The 26,906-nt window shown below is 43.0% G+C and overlaps 1 protein-coding gene across 2 annotated transcripts in view; it reads right to left on the reverse strand.

Annotated features, from left to right (window-relative positions):
* Window positions 1–26,906, reverse strand: part of bahcc1b (BAH domain and coiled-coil containing 1b) — a 62,683-nt gene that overhangs the window by 16,248 nt on the left and 19,529 nt on the right. For both annotated transcript variants that reach the window (XM_086064480.1, XM_086064479.1), the window contains exons 3-13: window positions 21,352–21,510; window positions 16,520–16,630; window positions 13,715–15,694; window positions 13,144–13,255; window positions 12,414–12,607; window positions 11,360–11,500; window positions 10,355–10,527; window positions 8,431–8,800; window positions 6,003–6,860; window positions 1,092–1,258; window positions 118–254 (exon numbers count right to left, since the gene is read on the reverse strand). In XM_086064480.1, coding sequence (XP_085920606.1) covers window positions 118–254; window positions 1,092–1,258; window positions 6,003–6,860; window positions 8,431–8,800; window positions 10,355–10,527; window positions 11,360–11,500; window positions 12,414–12,607; window positions 13,144–13,255; window positions 13,715–15,694; window positions 16,520–16,630; window positions 21,352–21,510 — 4,402 coding nt within the window. The remainder of the gene's footprint in view (window positions 1–117; window positions 255–1,091; window positions 1,259–6,002; window positions 6,861–8,430; window positions 8,801–10,354; window positions 10,528–11,359; window positions 11,501–12,413; window positions 12,608–13,143; window positions 13,256–13,714; window positions 15,695–16,519; window positions 16,631–21,351; window positions 21,511–26,906) is intronic.

The raw sequence follows: 26,906 nt of genomic DNA on the forward strand, positions 1-26,906 counted from the left end.
GAACTTGTGCTGGCTGCAGGTCAAACTGTGTTCAGGTACGAGCGGGGATGAGGGCATTGTGGATGTTGAAATGCACAGCAGTTCAAAAGGTGTGTGTGTGCGTGTGTGCGCGCTTACTGGTGGTCGTGTTTCCTCTGAAGCTTGGCCAATTCTCTCTGTTTCTCTTTGTAGCGGCGCTGTATCTCAGCCAGCTGGACACGCATGGCCAGCTCCTCCCCTCCCATCGTCTCCATGGAGCCCTTCACCGGACACACCTGATACATACACACGCACACGCACACGCACACGCACACGCACACACGCACACACACAAAGCAAGGGAATGTTAATGCTGAACTCAAAAAGAGCCACAAAAGACGGACGGGAGGGCGAGTAGTAGGGCAGAAATCTAACAGTGACCCCCCCAATATTATGATTGCAATATTTTTGTCATATTTTTTAATTGATGAAATTATTATTTTAATTTGGTAATTAATTGTAATTAATTATTTTTAATAAACACAGGGAATAAATTATGTATTAAAATAAACAATATCAGATTTATTATACATAAATATTTTTTTAACTACAGGTTACTTGCTAAAAATTCTATCAAACAAATGTGGCGTAAACAAAACAGTAAGTATGTAAAGGTAAGTGTATATGCAGGGATGGACTTAGGCCTAACATGTAGTTCTGCCACTGATGTTTATTGATGTTTCAGTTTGCGATCTATATTCCAACTGGATTACCGGACCAGTCCCTCTAAATTGTGGGCCTGTCTCTTGGGGTAAAATGTAGGAAAATAATAGTTAAAAAGCACTGCATCGGCCCCAAAAGAGGCCGTCCCAACGGGCATCTGCCCTGTTATGCCAGATGGCCAGTCCAGCCCTGTATATATGTGTGTGTATATAAATAAATACATTAGATTATAATAATGCAGACACATCTGTGGCTTTATGACTTAATCTGTCAACAATTTATTTTGTATGGCAAGCAAAAAATAAAGTTTTGGGAAACCTCAATATTCAAAGTGTATTATTTACACACAAGGTACTAATATGCCCAGATTCGTACCTCAAACCCCAAAACACATCCGCGCAAAACCTCACCGGCTCATGGCGAGGCGTCCAATTGCACTTCCTGCGCAAATTCACCCTCTCCCTAATTTGACACCGTTGCTCGGCTCCGCCGTGAGGAGCCCCTCCCCCCATCTCCAAGGCCCGGGCGGCCGCCAGTGTTGCCAGACTGTGCAGGTCGAAGGTCAGCATGCGCTCACCTGCGGATAGCAAAAAGGAAGGGGGGTGGGGGGGGGCTTGTCAGATTGGTACATTGCTTCAGTGACACGACGGCGTTCTACAACATGTTGCGCGAGGCGAGCTGATTTATTTTGCTAGCGCGGTAGCCGCGCCTTGAAGAGTGGTGATGTTTATGATATTAGCTGTGTAGTTTATTTGATGTATACTGCTGTTCCTGCCTAATCGCGCACGCAAACAACACGTACGCTGAGAGGGGGGGGGGGGGGGGGGGGGTTGGCGTACAGAGCAATCACTACATCTGTCAATGTCATTAGCTCTGTCATTGTCACAGCGCCAGCAGATGAAACGGAATATTCATGAGACTGTCCACCACACACACACCTACAGAAATGAAACACACGCATATGCACGTACAGTAGTTTTGCTGAGCTGCGCATACGTGCAGAGGGGAGAGGAGGAGTGGAGAGGTGTGGGGGGGGGGGGGGGGGGCAATAAGAGGTAAAGTGTTTATTGAGCTATCTATTTATTCTCCCACATCTCCTCATTATGGACATGGACAGAAGCCAATTTCGCCTTTGGAGGAGCCTCGAGTGGAGCGTCACGGCTTTTTCTACGGGGGAGGGGGGGACATAAGATGCAGGACAGGCTAATGAAGCTAATAATGCCCACAATGAAGCCAATGTTAGAATATATTTTTTGTGTTTTTAATCAAAGTTGTTGGACTGTTTTCTACAAGCATGAGCGTCACCGTGACTGCCAGTGATCCGCACAAAAGAAGGAAGCCTTCAAAAGTCTCCGTTTTCGATTTTTCTTTTAACCAGGTAGTTTTTTTGTCTAAGTGTATTTCACTTCCTTCAAGATGTGTTTTTAATTTCATCTCAACGTGATATTGAAATTGCATTACCGCTTATGAAAAAGTTCATCTTAAAATAAGAACCGGGTGATAATTGCACTAGCAATTAGTATCGATCTACTTTGTATGAGTAGTGAAAAAGTTGCATGTTGGGGAAGACAAAATAAAAATAAAAATAATAATTCAAAAAATCTTCAATAAACTAAATATTTAATATGCGCTTTCCACGAAAAACTCTAGCCGCCCCCCCAAAAAAAGAAAAAACTTTTTTTAATGAAAAAAAACCAAAGAATCTGCAAATATGCCTATCCACGGGTGCCTAACTACGAATAAGTAGTAGAGTTTTGAAGTTGAAAGAAAGTAATTTGAATTTCTGCATGTTTAACATGTAAGTCAGTTGCACATGATTCAAATATGCTAAACTGGCAAAAGAAGTCATCCTTATTTTTATTTATTTTTGCCCTTTTAAAAAAAATCACACCAGTTTACCAGTAAATTCAAAGGACTTTTTTTCTTTTGGCAGATGATTTTCTTCAATTAAGCAAGATATTCCTCATTTCATTAATTTTTTGTCTTGCTTGCTAAGGCAACTTTTTTTTTCATTCACTGCCATTGACAGGCTATAGACGTCAAAATTTCATTTGAACTATTTCTATTAGTTTAACATTTTTCCCACTTTAGTTAACAAGAGTATGAAAACCTATACTTATTTGTTATTTTATTAGAACAGATATAAAATGTGTGATTAATCGTGAGTTAACTAGTGAAATAATGCGATTAATTACAATTAAAAATGGTAATCGCCCGACACCCTAATTTTTAATAATCTTTTTATTTATTTATTTTTTATAAGATAAAATAATTGCAATTATTTTTTTCAATTATTAATAAAAAAAATCAAAAAAAAAAGATTATTAAAAATTAGGGTGTCAGGCGATTACCATTTTTAATCGTAATTAATCGCATGACTTCACTAGTTAACTCACGATTAATCACAAATTATATATAAATAATACACAATTCTAGGTTTTCATACTCTTGTTAACAAAAGTGAATTTTTTTTTAAATAGAATTAGTTAAAATGATTTTTTTACGTCTATAGCCGTCAATGGCAGTGAATGAATTAAAAGTGTCTTCTACTTTTGACATATCACAGAGAAGTGTTATTAACAGCCCTAAAAAAATTTAAAGATTACAAACTGCCAAATATATCAAATAATGCTTCAAAATTGCGAAAAATCAAGCCATTGTCTCTGCTCTCAAACGCTTTCTAAATGAGTGAAACCACGCCCCTCTAAAAAAACAAAAAGGATGCTACCTTTATCTCGCGTCTTTCTGATGGCAACGCATCCCTAAAATTTTCATCTGCAGAAGTAGATCCGCTTAACAGCGAGAGGTGCTAGCCAACAGCTAGCTCGCATGCTAACGGCTACGTGCCAAGTAATAATAATTGAGCGACTTGTAATTTCACCAGATAAACGAATGCGCTCAAGTTCTTATATAGTGGAAGTGTCTCACTGGGTGCCATTTTAAACGGTAACGCTACATCTAAACATTTCACTTCAAACATATACAATTTATTTAGAAAAAAAATCTCTTGAATTGACTTTGCAGGGCACGAAATCCTATTAATTAAACCATAAAGTACAAGTCTCTTAATAAAAGCAAAAACAATTGTCTACTTATCATAAGAGCACTTAACGAGTATTTTTTTTTTTACAAAAAAGGGACTATGAAGGAAGAGAAAAATGTTCCTGCTACAAAAGCTCCAGCCTGTGCGCAAATAAAAGAAACGGTGCTAATTTATACAGAGGAGAAGGTATCTTGATTCCGCCGCTATCTGTAATTGCGATCTGCGGCGAGCGTCTGCGATATTCTTCCGCACCAAGAAGCAGTTGTGAATGCATCTGCCCGGAATCGCTTTCATCTCCCAAACACAGTCGCGATGACAAAAATTGCCATCAGCAATATTAATAACATTCCACGCAGGGAAGCCAGAGCGGCTTTTTTTTTTAAATAAATGTGTTGTGATTTGGCAAACGTTTTGCAAGCCGCGACAAGACTTATTGATTTCACACCTATTATTGCGCACGCATGTGAAATGTGCACACTTGTAAAACAATGCATACTCTCTCTGTATCTGTCACGGGTATGTATGTACAGAGAGAGTGACTTATGATTTTTACACGTATTAATTCTCTCAACAAGACGTGGGATTTACGGACAAGATTACAATGGTTTAATAAAAAAATGGTGTGAGTTAAAAAAAAAAAAAAAAAAAAAGTGAAGCGGAGAGGCGGGAAGCGGCCTTGTGGGGAGACACAGAGTCTGATGGAAGAGAGCGGGGATTCATCGGGGATTACTTAACAGCTTATACACACACGCGCGCGCGCTGACACACGCGAGCTCGCAGACGCACGCGCACATGCGCTGGCATAAATAAAAACACTTTCTCTCAGAGGGACAAGAGGAAAATAGGAGCGCTTACAGGAGAAGTGTTTAAAAGGAAAAGGGTCTAATTAGCAAAGCAAGACGCCAGAGCCCGGGGGACATGCATGTATGTGTGTTTTCTGTGTGTGCGTGCGGGCGTGCGGGCGTGCGGGCGTGCGGGCGTGCGCGTGTAGGCTAATTTCCAGAGCTGAGTATAGTAGCCACATATTGTACTCAAGTAACAGTACGGATACGTTAGAACAATATGATTCAAGTTAAAGTAAAAAAAAATTGTGTGCAATCATGTTTTATTAAAACGGAAAACGAAAAAAAAAGCACTCTAATGTTGTGCTTCATATTTAAAAAATAAAAAAAGAATGTAAAGCATAAACAGTTTGTGCCTTGACCACTGGGAGGCAGCACTGTATTATACTTTCCTGTAGACACAAACAAAGAAGAATAAACGTATTACCATAGATATGCACAAACAATAGATGGCTTATCTGCGCTGTGAGACAATGGGAAGAAACGTAAACACAGGGCGGCCATCTTGGGAAAGGGCTGCTCGATCTTTAAGTCAATGGGGCACGGACTTTCAAAAAGCTCAACTCTCCCAAATTCTCAACTAATTTTCATGTTTCTTGTTAGGTATGATTCAAGACATTATACAACTCTGCAGTTGTAAAAAAAAAATAAAAATCCAGCCTACATCATAGCCAAATTTACCGCAGACTACAGCACAGCAAACCAGAGCATCCCCGTCTTAAGATGGCCGACCAGTGGTTACGTTGCCGACTACGCCTTGAGCCATCGAGTGTGTTCTTATAGATATCTATGCTTCCTACTACTCAGCAAGTTGCTGCAATTTTTTGTGGAAAAAAAGTCCTACTGATAATTGTATTTATGTAAAATTTAAGTCACAATTTTACAACAAACATTGTATGTTTATTTTTTGAGTTTATGTTTTATTTATTATTTATACAAACAAAAAAATAACCATAAACCCAATAAAAACATACCAAAATAAACTAATAATACTACTACTAATAACATATTTAAAAAAATAATTAAAATGCCGGCCATTATATGAAGAATATGACTTTTAAAATGGCGACTTTCAGTGCTAACCGTTAGCATGTCATTATGCGCTAGCATTAAGCTAGTTTGGCTGTTTTGAATATACATAGTGTTTTTGTTTTTGTTGTGTTTGTCAGTAAATATCTCAAAGCCTCTTTTGTGATGAAACTGTCACTATTCACCAAACTGCTACTTATGGGTAAGTGGGTTTTTATAGTGGAATTTAATGTAATTCATAATATATATATATATATAATAATATATTAACAAAAATACCTAAGTAAAAGAAAAATCTATGTTGCAATGAATCCCCAAAGCGACTGAATTAAATGTAGCTTTCATGCTTGACCTTTTTCCTCCCCGATTCAATCCCACATGAACTTAATTAAGATGTACTTTGTCACCTTCATCTTGGTTCTCTTTGCTCTCCAGACTCCTCTGCTGAATCTCCAGCTCAGCCAGTTCTCCCAGGATCTCCATGCCGTGATGGACCAGAGGGCTCGGAGGCCGGGCTGCGGGTGCGGGCGCGTGCAAGGCATCCCGGGTGGCGCACAGGGCGGCGGCGATGAGGAGCTCCAGGCTCCACATGTAGGCGCCTTGCTGCTGGGCTGCCGTGCTCACAGAGGGAGGCGGGGGCCCAACCCAGGATGGACAAGGTGATAATTCCACCTCTTCTGGACTCCTTTCAATCTTTTCTTCTTCGCTGTTGATGACCAATTCTTCACGTTGATTGGTCTCCTCTTGGATTCTCTCTTGTGCAGGCTCTTCGAGGACGGAGCAGTCTGTTGGTTTACACTCCATTTGTTCTCCTCCAAACTCCTCTTTTTCGCATTCCTTGTCAACCTCATCGTCTTTGGATATCTCAGCTTGCTTAAGGGCTTTGCTTGCGGCCGTGGCAGGGTTGGTTGGATCCGGGACAGAAGACGGGGAAGGGCAAGGCAGCAAGCCAGAAGTGGTCTTTTCATGCTCCGGAACAGAGCATCCATCCCCTTGACTTGCCTCCCCCTTTTTTTCTGTGGGTCCACTGTGGGATTCCACCACTTCACAGTCTCTCTCCTCCTCCTCCTCCTCTTCTTCTTCTTCCCTCCTGGTCTCATCTTTAGTGAGAGGCGGGATGTGGGGAAGAGGCTGGAGAGACTTTGAGTCAGGCTCCGCCGGCTGCGCTTCCTGCGAGGCTTGCTCAGCCATGCGGGCTTCGGGCGGCGAGGGCCCGGCCTTGAAACCCATGGAGAGCGGCGGGAAGGCGTAAACAGGTGGCAAGTCTGGTGGAAACGAAGACAAAAGGGGGATGGAAGTTTTCTCACAAAAAGGACAAACTCGCACATTGAATATTTACAAAGAGTGGGATTTGTATCATCTGTTCATTTCTCATTTTTTGTTTTAAATGTATGGCCGTTCAGTTCTGGCAGACAGGATGAAGAATGTGATTAAAGTTGGCATAATACACTGACAGCAGGGTGTAGATGGAACAGCGTGCGAATGTTACAGTATTCTATACTCGGCGTGTGAGTGCGTGTGTGTGTGTGCGTGTGTGCGCGAGTGGAGTGTGAGCGGGATATTGATGACACTCTGCCATTTCCTTGTGATTGCAGCACCGGCCCTGTCACCCATGCACTGCTATTATTGATGGTATCCCTCCACCCCCTGACAATGCAGCCAGATGAATGCATATCCTTCCGCCTGTACTTCTCAAGGACCCCTGAAGGGTAAGTAGGGCAGGTCTTAACACACATTGAGGGCCCACATGCTATCCCTGACCTTAATAGCCGGCCTGGCCGCTGGGCCTCTTTAGCTTGCATCGAAGAATATTGCACACATATATATATTAGGGCAGGCAGACGACAATGACAATCAGTAGCGGGCAGATACCAGCCGTATTTCAAGGCAGTGTGTACTTATGAAGGATGCCGATACCAGCCACCGATACTTGAAGCAAAACAAACAACTGACACCGAGTTAGTCTTCCTTGCCAGTAGTTGGTGCTACTGTGCAGCCGTTTCACACATCAGTGAATCATCATGTCCGTCATAAAGGCAGAAATGATCGCCCCCTTGTGGCCATTTTATGAACAGGAATTAGATATTAAAAACTAGAATAGAAAATTGCTATTAAGTTCATGCCATTTTAAGGAAAATGCTGTATAAGGATGTGCAAGTCTATCTTTAAAAATGATATAATCTTTTTTTCAGCGAAATTTTATGTATCAAAAGTATTAGTTGTTTCGCTACTTAGTTTTATGTTTTTTTTTTGTTTTTTTTTAAGTACAATAGTAAAATTGCATTTTTATATACAATACCTGTTTTGATACAAAATAGTTTGTGTCCTTCAGTCGCAGTTAATTAAATTATATGACATGATAGCTAATATGTGGACCGGTGCTGGCGTGACCGCTTTACAGCGCCTTGGTGTTGGCCCCGAGTGCTTGCATGTCATGCAGAGAAAGACGGAATAGCGAAGAGGGGGATATTTTCTATTTAAATCTTAATTTTATTTTTCTAAGTCTGACTTTTAACCCAGCATGTGGATAGAGGCTTCAACACTGGCGTGGCTGCTTTAGAGCGCCTCGTTGTTGCGCTGTAGAAAATCCCTCCAATGACTCCCAATTTTGAAGCCTCCTTTTATACACTTGGTGATATTTTTTGGGGATCATTCAAATGTGTCTGGATTGTTAAAAATTGTTATTTTATGTGGTATTACAAATTTACAAGACATTTAGTCTTCTTGTTATGTCCCACCACTGCTAAATATTCACCTAAATCTGCAGCCGCACCCTCTCTTTCTCTCACCAAAGCTCTCAGCTTTTATCAATTAATCATTAACATTCCCACTCACCAGGCTCTAGGGATTGTGGGTAATCCTGAGGTGGCTGTCCCTCTCCCCTGTCGCTGCTCCTCTCCAGGCCTTTGGGTAAGAGCGATGGCGCAGGGCTGAGTGCCGGCGAGCGAGGGGCCGCCGCAGCCGGGCTGGGGGCGGGGGTCAGAGGATTGGGCGGGTGCGCTCGCCTGGACGGGGAATGGTAGCACGGTGACTGACGACTGCTGGGACACAGCCCCGGCGACGGGGCCGATGTCTTTGGCGGGGGAGGCGTGTGCGAGAAGGGTTTGGCCACGTGGGAAGACGTGATGGAAAAGGAGGATGACGACGAGGTTCTGGAGACGGAAGGAGAGTCTTCGAATGGAGTGGTGTGCTCGTCCAGTTTTCGCTGTGAAAAAATGGAGATCATAATCATCAAGAATGTCAGAACATTTTCGTTTTGCTTCTGTCGCCAATAAGAAAGTTATCATAAATGCATTTGACCAAATATATTTATTATGCAAATGCTGTACAAAAAAAAAATCGGACTAGGATCAAATATTTCAAAAAAAAATTCCACCATACATTTAACCCCTTTGTTCTTCTTCTCATAATTCTAATAATGATCAAATTAAAACAATACTGTCTATTGGTATTTGGCATACATCTTGCCAAGATGTTTTTTGTTTTTTTTTGGTCTCCAATCCATAGCAAAAGTGTGCAAGGATGCCAAAATTCCAATCCCATGATCTCTTTTATGACATCACTTCACAATGGCTGTCAAAGCTCAAATTTAAATGTAAACAAACAACTGCTGTTTTCTAAGCAGCTGTTCGTTCATCCGTTGGCGAGCACCACACATACAACGAGGAGCAGTTCAAACCTCCTGTTCTAAAAAGCTCTCGTCCCTTTTCACATCTTACAGATCACAAAAATCTGGCATTTGAACAGGGGTGTGTAAACTTTATAACCCACTATATATAGTTATTCTGTAATTTATGGTATTGGGTTAATCACATGTACTAGTTATATAGCAAACAGTTACTTTAGACCAGGGGTCAGCAACCTTTACTGTCACAAGAGCCATTTTAGGCCAAATAAATGACCACAAATCTGTTTGGAGCCACAAAACGTGATGAACGAAGCAGTGCGTTAGCGTTAGCCTAATGTACTGAGGGATCCAAGAGCTAACGTTACAGAAAATATGCAGCATTTAATACTTTTGAGATTCATTTTCTTCTACCTTTCGTCTTCCGTTTTTGGATAAATAAATAAATAAATAAAAATCAGACTTAGTTTGTCTTACATTTTTAGACTTTTCTGTTTTTCTGTCAATTTTCTAAAATTATTGGCAATTTTCTGTCTCTTTTTTGGACATTTTATGGTAATTTTTGGGGTTTCTTCTTTTATTTTTGGACATTTTGTAGCTACTTAAAAAAAATCTTTAGGTGCAATTTTGACATTATATGGTGATTTTCTGGATTTCTTCTTTTGTTTTTGGACCTTTTATAGTACATTTTTAAAATGTTCTTTTCTGCCTTATTTTAAATGAATTTTATGACTTTTTTCGGGCAATTCCAAACACATTTTATGGTTATTTTCTGTCGTTCTTTATTAGTTTTTTTGCCATTTTGTGGTTACTTATTGGATATTTTTAGGTATTTAAAAAAACTTTTTGATAACTTACAAATTTGGACTCTGATTTTTTTGGAATATATAATTATTCATTAAACAATAATCTAAATCATTAATTCATTTAAATAATATTTTATCCAAAATGTATTAAATAAACATGTAAAACAAAATAATTTCTACTAATTGTTTTAGAGAACCACAGGGAGTCACGGAGTGGGACTCATGTGGCTCCAGAGTCGCAGGCTGCAGACTCCTGCTTTAGAAGAAATCAAAGTAAACATTTGGGACGAGCCCCACAACCAGGTGAAGTTTAAACAACATGTGGTACCTGTCCCAAGGAATGGCGTTGCAAATGTTCCATGGCCCGTTGTTGTTGCATTGCATAGAGCTCCTGTTGCCGTAGGAATGAAGAGCGGGAGTAGACGGGGTGATGCTGCAGGTGAAGGGGGGGTCCACGGGCTCCGTAGACAGGGGGCCACAGACCCGATTGCTCTAAAACGTCTGCGAGACAGACAAGAAAGCCTGTCTTGAGTTTGACTTTAAAGCCGGGCGAAGTCGCTTTATGAAGAAGTGAGCCAAATGTACGGGGTGCGGCATCAAAGACAAGTGTGTCACAAAGGAGCTCTTTGTGGACGCTTGGCTGAGGCCATCTTCCCCAAAACCGCCGCAACCTCCATTCGGCTATTTTTCCCATTTCGAATTTGGCGTTATTCTGTGAAGCCCCGCCCTGTCCTAACACACGCACATGCTCACACACATATGCCTCCTTGGCTGCTTTGTCACTGGGAACCTTTGTTCTGTGAGATTAGCCTGAGTGGGCTAATGTTTCCCAGGGGAAGGGTTCAGTGGATGCACTTCCCTTCTCCGCAGGAACTCCCACGGAGCGGAGCAAGGGAGGCGGGAGATAATTAAATTTCACAGCCTGTTTGCGAAGAAGCATTCAGGCACACTTGTGCGCGCACACACGCGTTCTTACTTCTCCAGCATGGCTAAGATGTAAAACAGAACCCTCAACGCTGAACAATGTCTCATGTTGGCCCAGACATGACGACACAACTTAGTGTGTACGCACACACACAAGCCAGAACGCTGTCACGAAAGAGATGAACGTCAGTTAAAGCGCTTTGCATAATGCCAGGCCCACGCTGCTGAGGGCAATGGAAAATAGCTGCTCCTATTAACGAAGCTATAAAACACGCTCCCACTGACAGAGGGACTTAGTTGAGCATTATATTATGATTAGCCAATGATACTAAAACTCTGGGAGAGAAATGGTAGCGGTTCCGTTAAGAGAAAATGGAGAGGAGGGAGACGGGGAAGGTGGTGGATGTACCGAGGTGATGATGAGGCCCAGGCTCTGTAGGAAGGACCATCAGCGGGGAGCTGGGGTCTTGGGTGAGGGAGCCAAGCACAGGCTGCAGAGGGCTGCCTAAACCTGGGGGGAAACTGGCACTCATCCCCACGTGGTTTAGACCTGGAACAAAAGGTGCAGTAGTGCTCTCAGCATGCATTCGCACAAACTCATTGGTGAAAAAAAAAGAAGTCTTCACGGTGTCAGGGTTTGTTATGCAAAATTACGTTCATGAAAACACCCTTTTTAGTTTAAGACTTAAGACTTGAAAGAGGCATATATAATATAATATAATACAATACAATATAATAGAATATTAGGGGTGTCAGGCGATTCAAATTTATAATCGTAATTAATCGTTAAATAGTTAGCTCACGATTCATCTCAAATTTCATACCTGTTCTAATTCTACAATAAAATGTACAATATTTTAGTTTTCATACTCTTGTTAACAAAAAAGGGGGGGACAAATGTTAAACTAATAGAAATATGGCTGCATCTTTTAGTCATTGATACAGTTATTTCTGAATAATTCATAAAATTATGTTTTTCTGCCACGAGATGGCATAATTGCGTTTGTAAGACATTGGTGACAGCTCAGTGCTTTTTCTTTTTATATTAAGAGCTATCTAATCTTTTGTAAAATACAACTTGACCCCAGTCTCCACAAATATATATATACGAATGATTTATTATTAAATCTGTTACTGCTTAATTTTAACATGGACGTCTCTGCTGCGTGAGACTGGAATTCCGCCCAGTAAGGTCATCTCAAATGTTATACCTGTTCTAAATGTACAATATTTTTTTTAAAGTTTTCATATACTTGTTAACATAAAAGTGATTTTTTTTTTTACTTATAGAAATATGGCTGCATTTTTTAGTTATTGATTCAGTAATTTCATAACAATTCATAAAATTAAGTTAAAAATTTAAAAGTATGATATTGATTTGTGTTGAGGTCATTTTTTCTGCCACTAGATGGCATCAGAAAATCTGTTTTGATTTTTAAAAAATGTGATCGTTCCACACTCACTATATGAATGCCCCATCCAGAGGGAGGGACTTCCTGTTCTCTGCATCCAATGGTGGTGAGCCGGGTGAGCGTGAGCAGCGGGGTCAACCCCCAACTGGCTGGCGCCTCCGGGCACCAAGAGGTGAGAGGTCAGGTCACCGTGGCAACTACTTGAAGGGTGGATCCTGGCAAACTCCATGCGATCCTTGCTGTCCCTTTTCAAAGAGTCGGCAGAAACAACTTTTGTCATTATCCTCATTATCCCGCTTGGTGTCGTCACAATCACCATTATGATCATTATCATCCTTGTGATCTTCATTACCACGACAACCATTATATTCATCAAGGATGAATGACAGTGACAGTGGCTGCCATCATCTTAAGACATTTGGTCTATGAATTCTCTGTACTTTTAAAAAAAAAAACCACCATAATAGAGCTACATAATAAGAGTGTGATACTTCAGAGACATTTGTATTAGTCCCCATAACATTAAGGCATCCCGGCTCTACTCAGAGGAAAAAGGTAGACTACGAGATAGTGTTTGCATGTGTGTGTGTGTGTGTCGGGGTGGTACAGAAACACTACATCAAAGGCTGAGTGGAGTAAATGGAGTGAGTGAGGGGGCGGAAAGAGACGGCGAGGCGCAGACCAAAAGACATGGTCAAAGAATAAAAGAACTGCAAAGAGGGAAAATGGATGCTGCAACGTTATGTCAAGACGCGCGCATTCATGCTTTTGGTGCAAGTACCTGATGATCAATTCTCTGTCCCTGTCCAGGTGATGAAGACTGATTTGATCCTCTGTCATCCTCTTCCTCTCTTCCGCCTCCCGGCCAAGCGGGTACATGTGTCGGGAGACCCCTAGAACGCAAACAAGCCCCATGGAGAAATGAACGAGATCATTAAATCACTTTGGTTTTTCTTCCTTTGATTGCAAATTGTAGCGCTTGTGCTATTTTGATGCTAACAGCCTTAGCAGGCGTGTGTGTTTGTCTGATTTTGTGTTTGCAGCGCTTTGTAAAACTGCGACTTAACAGATATACTTCCGTTTTTAGAAGGTCCGCGAATGCAATAAAAATTCGGCATTCGTCTCATCTATCTATAGAGCAAAATGACAAGTCGCGATAAAAGCTGTTCTCAGTTTTGATTGTAAGATTCTGGTGCGCTTGGAAAATTGTCTGCGGCGTTATAATTGGCTGGCCTGTTGAGTCCCCAATTAACATCAAACGGACCAAGAAATGGAGGATACACCAACGTAGCCCAAAGCTCCAAAATAGCATTAATTGACTTTGAATGTGACGAACGTAGACCATGTCTGACCTTTCATGCTGGGCAGCACTCTGCCCTGTCTGCTGTGTCCAGGGGTGTTGTCTGGAGAACGATGGGGGGGCCTGGCCACCGCGACCGCAATACCCACCGGAGGCTGCCTTACCTCGCCTTCTCCTGCCTCCCCAGCCTCCCTCCCGCCTTTGTCGCCCTTCTCTCCCTCGTTAGAGGAGCCTCTGCGAGGAGGGAGCGACTGTTTGGGTGGGTCTTGTACGGAGCTGTTTTTGCCTCCGCCTCTTTCCCCCTTCTCTGATCTCTCTCCGCCCTGCTTGAGGCAGCCCAGGCCTCCAAAGGGGCTCCGTTGGGGCAGCAGTAAAGGCTGCTGGGAGCTGTAGTTCATTAAGTTCTTCATGGCATTGCCCTCTCCTGTGTTCTGTGACGAGGGATGCGATAGAGGAGTAGACTGGTTGCTGTCTCTGTTCGAGGCTGTGGCACAGAGTCCCTTGATTTCACTATTGCTAGCGGACGTATGACGGGAGTCTTTCCTCTGGTCCTCCTGTGGTCCTCTCCGAGAACCCCAGGATGCCGTCACCTGGCCATCTCTTCCCTTATCTTCTGCGCCGTGGCTGCTGTGTTGCTGGTGTCGTATCCGAGCAACCTTTTGTCCCTCCCTCTGAACCGCCGAGCCCACCCTTCCGTCAGATTGAGATCCCGATTGAGAGCAGTCTCTGAAAGGGGGAGAGCCATTCTTGGCTGTGGACCACCGTGCAGCCCCAAGGTAGGTCCCCTGGGCATCTGGCGGAAGTGAAGGCCGATAAACATCCTCTACAACCTCCAGGTCTCTGAGGGACGGGGCCGTTTCCAGGCTGCACGATCGCAGCTCAGGCTGAGAGCTCGCACTGGGATTGTGCTTTTGGAAGTGCTGTGTTTGTTGGCTCCAGTCGGGCGGTTTGTCAGCCTTGCCGTATCCCAGCTGCTGCGAATGTGTTTGGGATTTGTCTCTCTTCTGGCAACTGCTAAGGCGACTGAGGTGATGAGAGGGACTTTCATAAGATACATCTCCGTTCTTGTCCTCTCCCTTTTTACACCCACTTCCTGCTCCTCGACACTCGGGGGTCGCCAGATCTCCCAGTGGTCCCACAGACGGGACAAATGCTGCGCCTATGGCTTTTGCCTCCCTGCTCGACCCTGCGGAAAGCGGATCTTTGGAGGGTACGATTGTAATAGGCGCCGGGGGGCAGTAAAACTCCGGGTGCGGATGGTGATGCGGGTGAAGCCAGCTTCCTACCACTGCTGAGCCCATGTGCAAGGTATGAGGAGCGGGTGGCGGAGGCGGAGGAGGAGGAGGAGGCATGGAGTAGGAGGCCACAGAGTGCGGCGGTGCCAAGATGGCTGCAGCTGCAGCCGCGCCTCTTCTCATACATTCCGAGGAAGCGCTTGAAGAGTCACTGATCCTCATATCCCCGTTTATGGGTTCCTTATAGCAACGCCTACTGCCTCCAGAAGGAGTTCTACCTGCTCCGCCCCCACTACAACTGCTTAATGTGCTCCCCTTCTCGCTGGAGACGGTCTCCGCACCAGAAACACTGGAAAGTTTACAGGCACTCATATGTTTCCCTCCCTGGCTGTCACTATCTCTGTGCTCCTTGTGACGCTCCAGAGGGTGTCTGGAATCCTCCTCCCTGCTATGGGGAGTGAGGTGAAGCAGGGGAGCAGGGGAGGGGTGCAGGTAGGCTTTATGATGGAAGCTTGATGGAGTGGCAGCAGGGCTCGTTTGATGATGATGATGATGATGAAGCTGATGTTTGTCTTTATTTTCCTGGTGGCGCTCTTTGCTGCTGGATCTTTCTTTCTCCTTTGCAACGACTTTCTCGCCCGATTCCCTGGCGCTCTTGCCACCTCCGCCCGCGCTGTCCGTCTCTCGGCTGCAGGAGCCGAGCGGGTGGCCAGAAGCGGTTCTGGCAAGTGGGGGAAGGCTGTGGTTGGTGGAGAGCAGAGGGGGCTGGGTCGGAAGGCCTCTCAGGTAGAAGTGATCTAGGAGAAGAGAAGGCGGAGCTTGAATCGTTAGTCAATGTGGGTGAATGGAAGGCAAGGCAGCTTTATTGGTATTTGACATTTCATACACAAGGCAACTCAATGGGCTTCACAAGCTTGGCAGCTTATTCCATTTGTGTGCAGCATATCATCTGAATGCTGCTTCACCATGTTTGCTTTGAACTTTGTGTTCTACTAATTGACCCAAGTCTGCTGTGTATTTATACACCAGTAGCAGAATTTTAACTTATTCTACATCTGATTGGAAGAATGGTACCTTGACATATCACTCACTGGGCCACATCGCTTAAATGCACACATCCAACTCATGAATACAGCAGATGATCTGCGGTTCGACATTCACCGATTTTTGAGGAATTTACCCCCGATATTTGCAGAACCCCCATGCATATTTTCAGTGGGGGGGTTTTCCTGCCCCCCTGCTTATTTGCATTTTAGTTTCTAGGACTTATTTATTTGTTTTAATCATCGCAATTATAATGAGAGTCAATGATTTGTGGATTTTTGCGATTTGCAGTCAGGGCCGGTCTCTGTCCCCCACAATTAGTGGGGGTCCACTATACTGCAGTGCGTGCAGTAATTACACTTTATAAAAGCATTTTATTATTTGATAGTCTCTTTGATTCTTTTTTTAGATGAATACAGAGCTTTTTTTTTATTTTTATAAATAAAATAAATAAAAATTGCAGCGTTTTGTGGGGTAATAGAACAGATGAATGGAATTTCAACTAATTTGATCATTAGTCAATCAATCAATGTCAAAGTCAAGGTACCAATGTAGTAAGAGAATTCTCCAAAACGTACCTTTTTGAGTTTCATAGAAGCGGTGCTGTCCATATAGGCTGTTGTTATGGTGATCCAGGGGACTCATGGGAAGAAAAGGGGAGGCAAGACTTCCTGAATAGCTGGGGTACCCTGTCAGAGGGAGGGGAGAACATTGACATTCAGCAGCTCTCTAAACATACAATTTATTTCTACAATCTATCATGAAATTGCCACTTTGTAAAACGGAAAAAAACATGGCTCCATTCACTTTTGCACTAACATGCCACATTACTTGACATTATTTACAGTGGACAAAGTGGTGACAAAAACCACAGCAGGCAGCTACTGCCAAATGTTTGCAGCATTTAACCGGATGGAATTTGCTTTCCTCCAAAACACATTTCTTCCCCCCCAAACCCAAGACAAACAGTATGAAGCATCAGAGTGAGCGCACGCACACACACACACACACACACACACACACACACACGAGCCTCCCGGGAGGTCGCTGGGAGGTAAATGGTCGTTCCACTCTGTTCCCCGTCTTCAAGGACGTTGAACTGCGGATCACTTTGTGTTAGCGGACAAAATAATCCTACGTTCGTGACGCAATTCGATGTAAATTCCGCTTTTAACTTTATATAGACAATAAAATACATCATACTCATCTTTTGCCATTTTTGTTTACGGTTTCTGGTTGGTTGCACGCCAGACGCACGGACTTACAAACACATATATGTGCACATTAATACAGACTGCGTCATTTTCACCGTAGAGACACAAAATAAATGAAAACGCCACAGAGAAATCAACATATTGAAGTTAGGCTAGCTTAGTGGGAGGCAACGTAAGATGGCCGCCAGATATAAAAGTAGTTCTTGCGAATAGAACATGCGTAAAACACAAACCAAAATTCCATTCAAAGGATGTACCCCTGATGCGCGTTTATATGAGCAAAGGATTGGAAATGGGGTACCCCAGGGGTCTTAATCGGGCATCTTCAGGTTTTTGCACATTTTCTTACATGCTTATTGGCACCCATCTCCACGCGAGGACACCAAAAGGCTCCAATTGGCGTTTGTGTGCGTGCTCTGTTGTTCAGCAGCTGGTTTCATGCCCCACAGAGTGTCCTTGCTGGCCCGTTAATTGGCAGCCGTTAAAAGTTTAATGGCGGTGGCCAAAGTAAACAGCACTCCATAAAAACTCATCCTACGCATTCCACAGTCGCACTGCAAAACCGCCGACACCCCCTTTTTTTGCTCCGGCATGTGTGTCTGTTTGGTGGGGTGGTGGCTGAGGGAGGGGGGGGGGGGGGGGCATGCTTGTTCATGCGGCCATGTAAATGCACCGCTACACTCTGTGTGTGTATGCGTGATTACACTGAATGGTTAACAACCAGTGAATCTAAATGGCAACAATTAGCCAAAAGGCTCTATCAGCCATCTAAAACCAATCCCCCGAGTAATGACAAGTGATAAAATTCAGGAGGGTGGGAAGAAGAGAGGAACAAAGAGCGTTGGGGGGGGGGGGGGGGGGGGGCAATGAAGCAAAGTGGGGGACCAAAAGGACGAAGGGTTAGAGATTGCATAAATGACAAAGCGGGAGTGCGAGTAAAAGAGACACCAAAAAGAAGAAGGCCTGTCAATATGAAAAGGCCGTAACGCGATGTTGCTGCCGTGAGGCGTGCAGGGAGGCAAATGTGTGTGCGTTGTTAGCGAGGGAAGATGAAGGGAGGAGTGAAAGGGAAATGGAGAGCTTTGAGATGGAGGAGATGAGAGGATGGCGGCGAAGAAAGTACAGCGAGGAGCCATGAAACAAGGACAGGTGTTTGTGTGTGTTTGGGTGTGTGTGTGCAAATATGTCATACAACTGTGCCTTTCTGCGTGTGCGTGCGTGCGTGCGTGCGCGTGTGTGTCGGCCAGGTCTCTCCTCTTTGTGCTGGCTCCACACTCCACTCGCTGGACAGCGGCCAGCTGGCAGCGAGCCCGGCGGAGCTCCCTGGCTTGAATTCTTAAAAACAATCATTTGTAGTGTGCCGGCGTGCTCGTGAATGCGAGTGTGCGCGCACACACGTGTTCCCAACATCAAAAGCTGAGCCAGCGCAGACACAAAATCTGTCTGATAGGCGACACACACACACGCACACACACACGCACACACACACGCACACACACACACACACCGGTGCTCTCCATTGACTGCCGCTGCTCTCTGCTCCGTTGCCATCCCGCCCGCCCGCCTCTTCTTCTTCTTCTTCTTCTTTCTATGAAGCTGATTTATAAGACAGCCACTCCAGGAGACATTAGTGCTCATTTCCAGGGCTTAAATGTTGCTATTTATTGCCAGATGAGCTACAAATGAGCCGGTTGTCTCGTTTCAGAACTGGAACACTGAATCAAGTTTATGTGGTCCTAACAGTTTTCTACAAATTTGTCAGAAAAGTTCAAACCACACGCGCTCACGCGCGCATATTGAGTTGTGACTCTCGGCCCTCTTAAAGAGTCAGACTCGCTGCTTCTTGTCGTGTATTAATTAGTCGGAATGAAGTTGACATTGTCACTGCAGGAGTATAGAATGCAGGGGTGTCAAACAGATGGCCCGTGGGCCAGAACCAGCGCGTCGGGGGGTCCCAATCTGGCCCGTGAGGACAGAACACAAACAGCAGTTTTCAGTAAAAATGTGGTTGTTGTTAATTGTGTCCACTAGAGGGCGCACTGACAACCACTTAAATGACATTCTGAAATTTGGCAGATACTCAAGATTTGATGCAAACTATTTTTTTACAGATTACTCTGCAGTAAGATAATAAATGAGAATAGTTATTTATATCTGTCATTATTTGTAGGTTATTAGGCAGCGGACATGCTATATAAAAGATCAAATTTGTGTGAAAGTGGCCCCTGAATTAAAATGAGTTTGACACCCCATGCTTATAATGTTTCCCCTTTTATAGGTTTCTCATCTCCTCTCAAGCCATTGGGTGAAAAGTAACCCAAATTGGATGAAATACCTAACCCAGTGCTGGGTCAAAAGGGGACCAAGACAATGCTGGGTTATTTATGTTGAGGATTTGACCCAGGGTCAAAGTTTTGCCTCAACATGTGGTAAAAATTACCCAAAATTATGGAGTTAAAGCTACCAAGAAATGGCTTAATAGAATTTAGGTTAAAAATAATGTCCAGTATTTCATATTTAACAATAATTAAATAGGTAGAGTGGTGCCTTGACATCCAAGTGACCCAACTTTTGGCTTTTTTGCTTTGACTTATGAATCCTCTGCAAAAGAACAACTATTATTGCATCTTACGGAATGCCTGAAAGTAGTGACAATTCATGTTTGTGTCCGTATGATAGAATTTTACTGCCCCCGGTGGCCAAGGCGGGCACACTAGAAGGAGCAGCACGATGAATTGAATTGAAGCATTAACATTCTGTACAATAATAAAGCGTGATAGTTACACAACATTACAAACATTTTTGTCTTTTTGGTTGGGCTGCGGTTCCATTCATTGGGGGAAAAAGATCATTTGCGCTAAGAGCGATTTCAGTTACGAGCGTGGTTACGGAATGAATGAAAATCACATCTCAAGACACCGCGTGATCAAAATAGCCACATTGCTACTGAATAGTGTAAGTCAATATGGAGCGCGCGGCTCATTTTGAGACGCCATCGCTTATCAAATTGATTTCATCAATCGATACTGCATTGATTATTAAAGAAAACAAACTGATAGATAGCTGACTCGGTTCCATTTGAATCCACAGCAACAAGAGACGTCATATCGAGAGTTCTTCTTTCCTTTTGATTGCTCACTTTCACACATTTTGGGAAGAATAGACCTAATGTGTCATTTTTGAACACGTCGGTCGCGCTTCAGACTGCCGCTTGTGCACAACACGCGAACCTAAAGCACGCACTGAAAAGTGCAGATAACTGTGTCAAACTCGTTGTTTGACCGCAAACGGTTAACTGTCAAAAGACGACACTGTGCGTGTAGATCTTTCTGATCAGGAAGGGGGCCGTTGGAGGTCGGTTAGCCCGCAGGGGGGGGCCTGAAGGTGGGGCCCCTGGACTGAAAATGCTGGTAATAGAGCCAAGGTTTCGGTGTGTGAGGTTTTACTATGTTGGGGGAGGGGGGGGCCTATGGATCTAAAAACATTCACACATGGACTCTTCATTAGGTACACCACACACTGTCCTCTTAAATATGTTAATAAACACTGACTTATTTATGATACAACCCTCGAATTGGATAATATGCGCAGGTGTTGCGTCGCGGTGAAGAACACACCTGTCTTTGGGAATGAGAATTAACCCTGCCATAAAGTATATCATTATGTTTTAGGGTCAAGTCTTGGTTTGCGGTTCAGGAAATGAATGTAAGTCAATGTAATTTCCTCTGCAGCGATGGAAATTGTATACGTGTGTGCGTAACGAGGGTGGGCGACCTCATAAAACCCTCAAAGTGGGTCAGGGGGCGAATGATGATGAGTGAAAGGAAGGCAATGTAAAAATAAAAAATAAAAAGGGGGGGGCAGGGGTATCAACTGAAAAGAGTGATATTTATTTGTGACTTTTTTGTGTGCATGTTCAAGGAGATATAAGACGCCATTTTTTGGGGTCAGGGTACTGAAACTCCGCCAAAGCCAGCGCGAAACACAAAGCCACATGCTTTGAGTGCCAGATGAGTTCAGCATGTGCGTGCGTGTGTGTGTGTGTGTGTGTTGTAAGTGGCGTCATTCGAGGCATCACAGCTTCATGTGTTGGTTAAACCACTTAATGTCTTCATCGCCGTCTAATCCCAAAACCAAAACCTTGGATTAACCAGAGACCAAATGCTACGCGCATGCGGTCGCCGCGCGCGCATTACCTTCATGCGAATGAGGGAACCAGATAGGGGAGGCGTTCGAATGGGGTCCGGTCCGGTACGAGGGAGAGGATGGGGAGGAAACGGGGCCCGAGGGGTGAGGCGGGTGGGAGGCCGGCGACCCCAAACTGCTGGACAGGAAGGAACCCATAAAGGAAGCACCTGAGAGACAGAGGAAAAAAAGGTCAGAGGTCACGTTTCTGAGCATTGCTGATTAAATTTGGCTCTGGAGAAGAATGAAAGCATGTTTAATTACGAGAACAGATGTGCGGACAAGCTTCCTCTAAAGTCAAGAAGAATGACAGAATGCTTCATTGTAAACTTTATGCGTCGTCCTGCAAAATCAAAGATGTCATTTATTTTTTGGGGTGAAAAATAAAATCAAGTATATTGGTTTGGTAGTAGAGCAACATTATATTAATAAAAGTAGTGCTGTTGAAAAATGAAATGATATCACCTGCCCTTGAGAAACTACATTTTTTTCCCTTTAATATACACACTAGATTTTTCCCTTATTAACTCAAAGTGAATATTAAAGTACCAATGCGTAATTAATTAAGATAAGCAATAGTTGTGTGGGTACATGGGTTTGAAATTAAGATATAAATGTCACTGGCATTGCCATGGCAACCAAGGAACACTTACTTTGGCTTCTTATTCTCTATGATTAGTTTAAAGGAGAATTTGTAAAGTAAGTCGTTTTTGTCCTATAATTTTTTTTTTTTTTAAAGAAAGTAAAAAGCAATAACTGTGACAAAAATCAGCCCCATCTTGTGCCTCTCTAATTTCACATGCAACAAACCACCACATCCGAGGAAAAACAACCAATAAGAGCCAGAAGGCATGACTTACAAGGTGGCAATCATTTGTCGCTCACTCATTGCGGGCACACTGCTGCAGCCTTGCAAAAAAATAAATAAATAATTCAACTTGATAACTGACTGTTTAAATAAATACTGTATTACAAAAAGCGATTGTTTTGAAAATGGCAAAATTCAGGGAAATTTCCAAATTGGAACCCTTTTCAAATTTGGAATAAAAAAAATGCAATTACGGCAATTTAGGGGCGGGGCGCTAATGGGCGGCAGCCCTGTGCATCCATCTGAGTGAGCCCGCCCACCATTGATGAAAAAACGAAATGGGTGACAACATCTCCTACAGTCAAAAAATATATATATTTTTTAGGGGGAATCTTAATCATGGTCATAATCATTCACTGGAATCACTTAGAACCTCAGCATAATGATATTCTTCACCACATTTCTCCACGGCTGCTGCTTAAACACGCTGAGCACTTCTCAACAGATATCACACAGAGACTCAGTGGTACGTTTCCGCCGCGCGCACACGACGACGTATAGCAGTGGAAGCCGGCGAGCGAAACGGGCTCTGTTTAGTTTGGCTCGTTTGAATGTATCCCGCACTTATCAGCGTGCTCTCATTTGGTGGAACAACCTGAACAGTTGTCGGGGGGAAGGAAGAAACAAATCCACAGGGAGTCAGGTAATTAGTCGCTGGATGGGGAGACGGAGCAAGTGCGGTGGGCTGGGTCGTTACCCATAAACACCGCCTCGCCGAGACAATTACGACAACAGTTCGCATCAGAGAGCTGAGCACGCACGCACGCACGCACGCACACGCGCGCGCCTTGCATGTGCGGTACCTTCACCTCAGACACATCCTCACCAACACACACTCGTGCACCCAGGCAGTTCTTTTTTATTTTTTTTTGTCTTTATACAGAAAATAGTCAATGATTTCGATAACCAATGAATCAACCGAATGATCAAATTAATTTTGACAAATTTTAAGGTTAAATTTTTTATTTTAAACTTTTTGTTATTAATAATAATAATAATATAATAATAATAAATATAATCATAATTATTATTATTAATTAGGCCCTATTTACCAAGCAGACTGGCTAACTGTTAGCAGTCAGTTTGCTCTCATTCAATGGCTCCCATGTCACTCACCAGCCACCATTTTGGAAACGTGTTTTAAAAGAGAGTTCGCCAGCAAGGAATTTGGCAGAACTTTCCCGTCTTCATCTATTTTTTTCGCCACTTTCTGTTCTATTTTCCCTCCCCATGTCGAAATATTTTGGCAGATTTTTCTGTTTGTGTTGCTTTTTTTTTGCTTTTTTCTTCTTGAAGCTGCAAACCACACTTGTACAACAGTAGATCAGTGGCCTTTCAGCCAGTCATAATAAAACACAGCTCATATACAGTACGTCTCGGGCTGGTTTCACAAGGCCCCCCGGCAGTGTGGGCACACACACACACACACATACACGCGCGCGCGCGCACACGCACACACACGCACGCACACACGCGCGACAAAGAGAAAACGATAGACTCACTGGTCTGTCTGTACCTCATCTTTTACGATGTACAACAGGGAAAAAAAAAAGTCTGTTATAAGCTACGCACTCCATTTTTAAGTTACGGCCATCTTAAAATGTCTTCAAAACATATAAAAGTTCATGTTGATTAAATAAGTCAATAAAAGGTTTTATTTCAAACACTTAGTGATATTGATTAGTGTTCTTAGAGTTGAGATACTTCACATTCCACGGTGCCCCTTTCTTCCCACAGCTGTTCTTCAGTCCCGGCTCCACCCCCCCCCCCCCCGCCCCCATGTCTCCATCTTTTTCCATTTACTTATCTCCATCCATTTTGCCTGTTTTGCCCCCGTTCCCCTCTTTCCTGTCACCTCCCTTTCCCTGCCCGCTCGGTCTGTTTTATGTTGGCAAGTTGAGGAGAAAATCATATTTGCGCGCTTCCTCCGGCCGGCTGATATGGAAAACCATCGCTAACGTAAACCTCAATTCTGTCCGTTTGCCACCCCCCCCCCCCCACCCCCTCTCCGTCTCTTCCTGCCCTCTGTTTCCGCCTTTGTTTTTATCCCTATCCCGACACTCCCTTTCCATCTGTCACCGTTTACATCCTCCCGTTGTTTCCCCCGCGCAGCTCTGAGCCCAAACGCCGAATGACGATTGCGCAAAAACGGCGCGCGCGAACTGAACTGACGAGATACGTCAGAGGAGGGCTTGCGTGAGACGCAAAGACGAGCTAAACAAACGCACCCTAACCCCCACTCAGCCGGGCTTTTGTTCCTCACATCAACCGCAGACATGCATGCACATGAAAAAAAAGTAAATAAACGCAACAGTGACCCAAGTGAACCTGAGATTATGTGGTGCATGTTACTATACATGTTATTTGCTATAAACGGAAAGTGCTGTCTGAGAAAGATTCTATATTCAGTCTCCATAGTGGTGATTAAAGTCGAAAAAACACCACTCGAGTGCGGCCCACTCTCCCAGATGGCACCATGTGATGGAAGCGTGTCAATACCGTCTCACTGAATCCTCCGATCAGATGCTGACAATCCGAGACAGCAAAAATTAGGACTTTCTGTTCACTTGAAATCCGTCAGCTGTGCTGACAGTTTGATTTGTTGGTTTATGCTTTGACAGTTAAATGAGCAAAGCTGGGGAGAAAAAGTGCAGGTTCGACTGCTGAGCATGTTTTCGGTGTCATCGTGGATAATAGGGCTACAAATGAACTTTATTGAGTCCCCGCATTGTTTTCAGGAACTTTTGATTGAAGTTAGCTTCCAAAAATCTATACATTTAGTTCTATGTGCCCCCATTAGTAAAAACACGGCATTCTGATTAATATTACATTTGTAGAATATTAATTTAGATCTGTTTTTGCCCATCTCCGTGGGTAGCCATTTTACATTATACCGCCCTCTGCTGGCGGCTAAAAAATGACATCACAGTGCCTTTTAGGGCACAGGTAACAACCAATCACATCTAACTTGCTGGGTTTGGTCATGTGATTTTTTCCGTGAAGACATTTTCAGGCGACAAGTGGCAAAATGGCCGCCCCCGAGGGAGGATTTTATTCTTATTCCACAAATGCAATATTAACTCATTCACTGCCATTGACGGTAATAGATGTCAAAAATTCATTTTAACTATTTCTATTTGTTAACAAGAGTATGAAAACCTATACTTTTTTTTATTGTACATTTAGAACAGATGTTTGTGATTAATCGTTAACTATTGAAATAATGCGATTAATTACAATTAAAGATTTTAATCGCCTGACGCCATTTAAAAAAAGAAAAGATTATTAAAAAATTAGGGGCATCAGGTGATTAATTTTTTTTAATTTTCTAGGTTTTCATACTCTTGTTAACAAAAGTGAAGAAAAAAAACATTAAACTAATAGAAATAGTTCAAATGAATTTTTGACGTCTATAGCCGTCAATGGCAGTGAATGAGTTAATCAGATTGCCGTGTTTAGACTACATGCAAAGAGGGATTTTTTTGTTACATGACCTACCCTTTAAACGCATTTGACATGGCATTTAACATTGATTTTGAACAGTCAACTAATGATAAGTCTATGTATGTGCTTTAAGAAAGATAGTATTAAAACCTTTTTTTTTTTTTACTGTAACACGATTAAGGTCATTATAGCTGCACTCAAAAACGCAACATTATAGGAATATGTCAATGCCAAACTTTATTATTATTTTTTTTTATTGTAATCCAAAAGGTTGTTCAGAAACTTTAGAATATTGGGCGCATTGTACTTAAGTGCCCTCACAGTTCTGCAGGTACAAGGCAGCCTTTTTTTTTTTATGAGTGCCAATTTTAATTAAAAACGGTTCAATGAGGGCAGGCTGTCAGTTTAAAAACAGTAGAAGGAAAAATCTTTTAAATGCAAAATCCAGCGAAGGTGTCAAATGATGAAAAGCAGCCAAGGTTAGCGTCTTATTTTTGGATGATAACTCTTTTCTCGCATTTATTTTAAACTACTCATATAAAATATGTGCAGGATGTTGCTTGCAGCAACATGAAACACACAAAAAAAAACGGAGGTGCACGGTGGGAAAAAAATAATAACCTCTGTGTTTCACGTTTGAGCAAAGATCGAAGGTGAAAGCTAACAGCGAGATGAAAGATAGCAGGCCCAATCGTCCCAAGGTTTCACGCTATTCTGTAGAGGGGAAGGGAGGAGGAGAACCGCGGAAGAGGAGGCGAGCAGGAAGACGAAACAGGAATAAGATTGATATCACAAAGCAGCATGTTCTCACAGGAATTTGTTTTAAAACACATGAAATGTTAAGCTACAGTTTATGTTTGAATTGGACTATGGCAAAAAAAAAAAAAAATCACAACACGGTAGCCTACAAATTTAATATTTTCACGGTAATAATATATATTGTGATATACATTTAAAAATTGCAATTAAAGTATTTCTGAATGGGTTCCTTTGTAAAGCTAAAATCAATGAAAATTTGTTAAACAACTGAAAATAATTCCTCGTGAGAAGAACGCTGTGCTACATTTCACATTAGCTTAACGGTTAGCATAGCTTCTCCTGTTCTCTCATGTTGTTTTGCGTGTCACATAATTAGCACGACCTTATCCTCCTTTAGTGATGACAAAATGGGTGTTGTTGTTTTTTTGCCACCAGTGAGGTAAGCATTAGTAACTTGGGGTTTAGGTTTTAAGTTTCTTTTCTTCACACAATTGT

This window comes from Leptonotus elevatus, chromosome 20 (assembly GCF_054856555.1).
Source record: "Leptonotus elevatus isolate MCC_2025b chromosome 20, RoL_Lele_1.0, whole genome shotgun sequence".
NCBI lineage: Eukaryota > Metazoa > Chordata > Actinopteri > Syngnathiformes > Syngnathidae > Leptonotus > Leptonotus elevatus.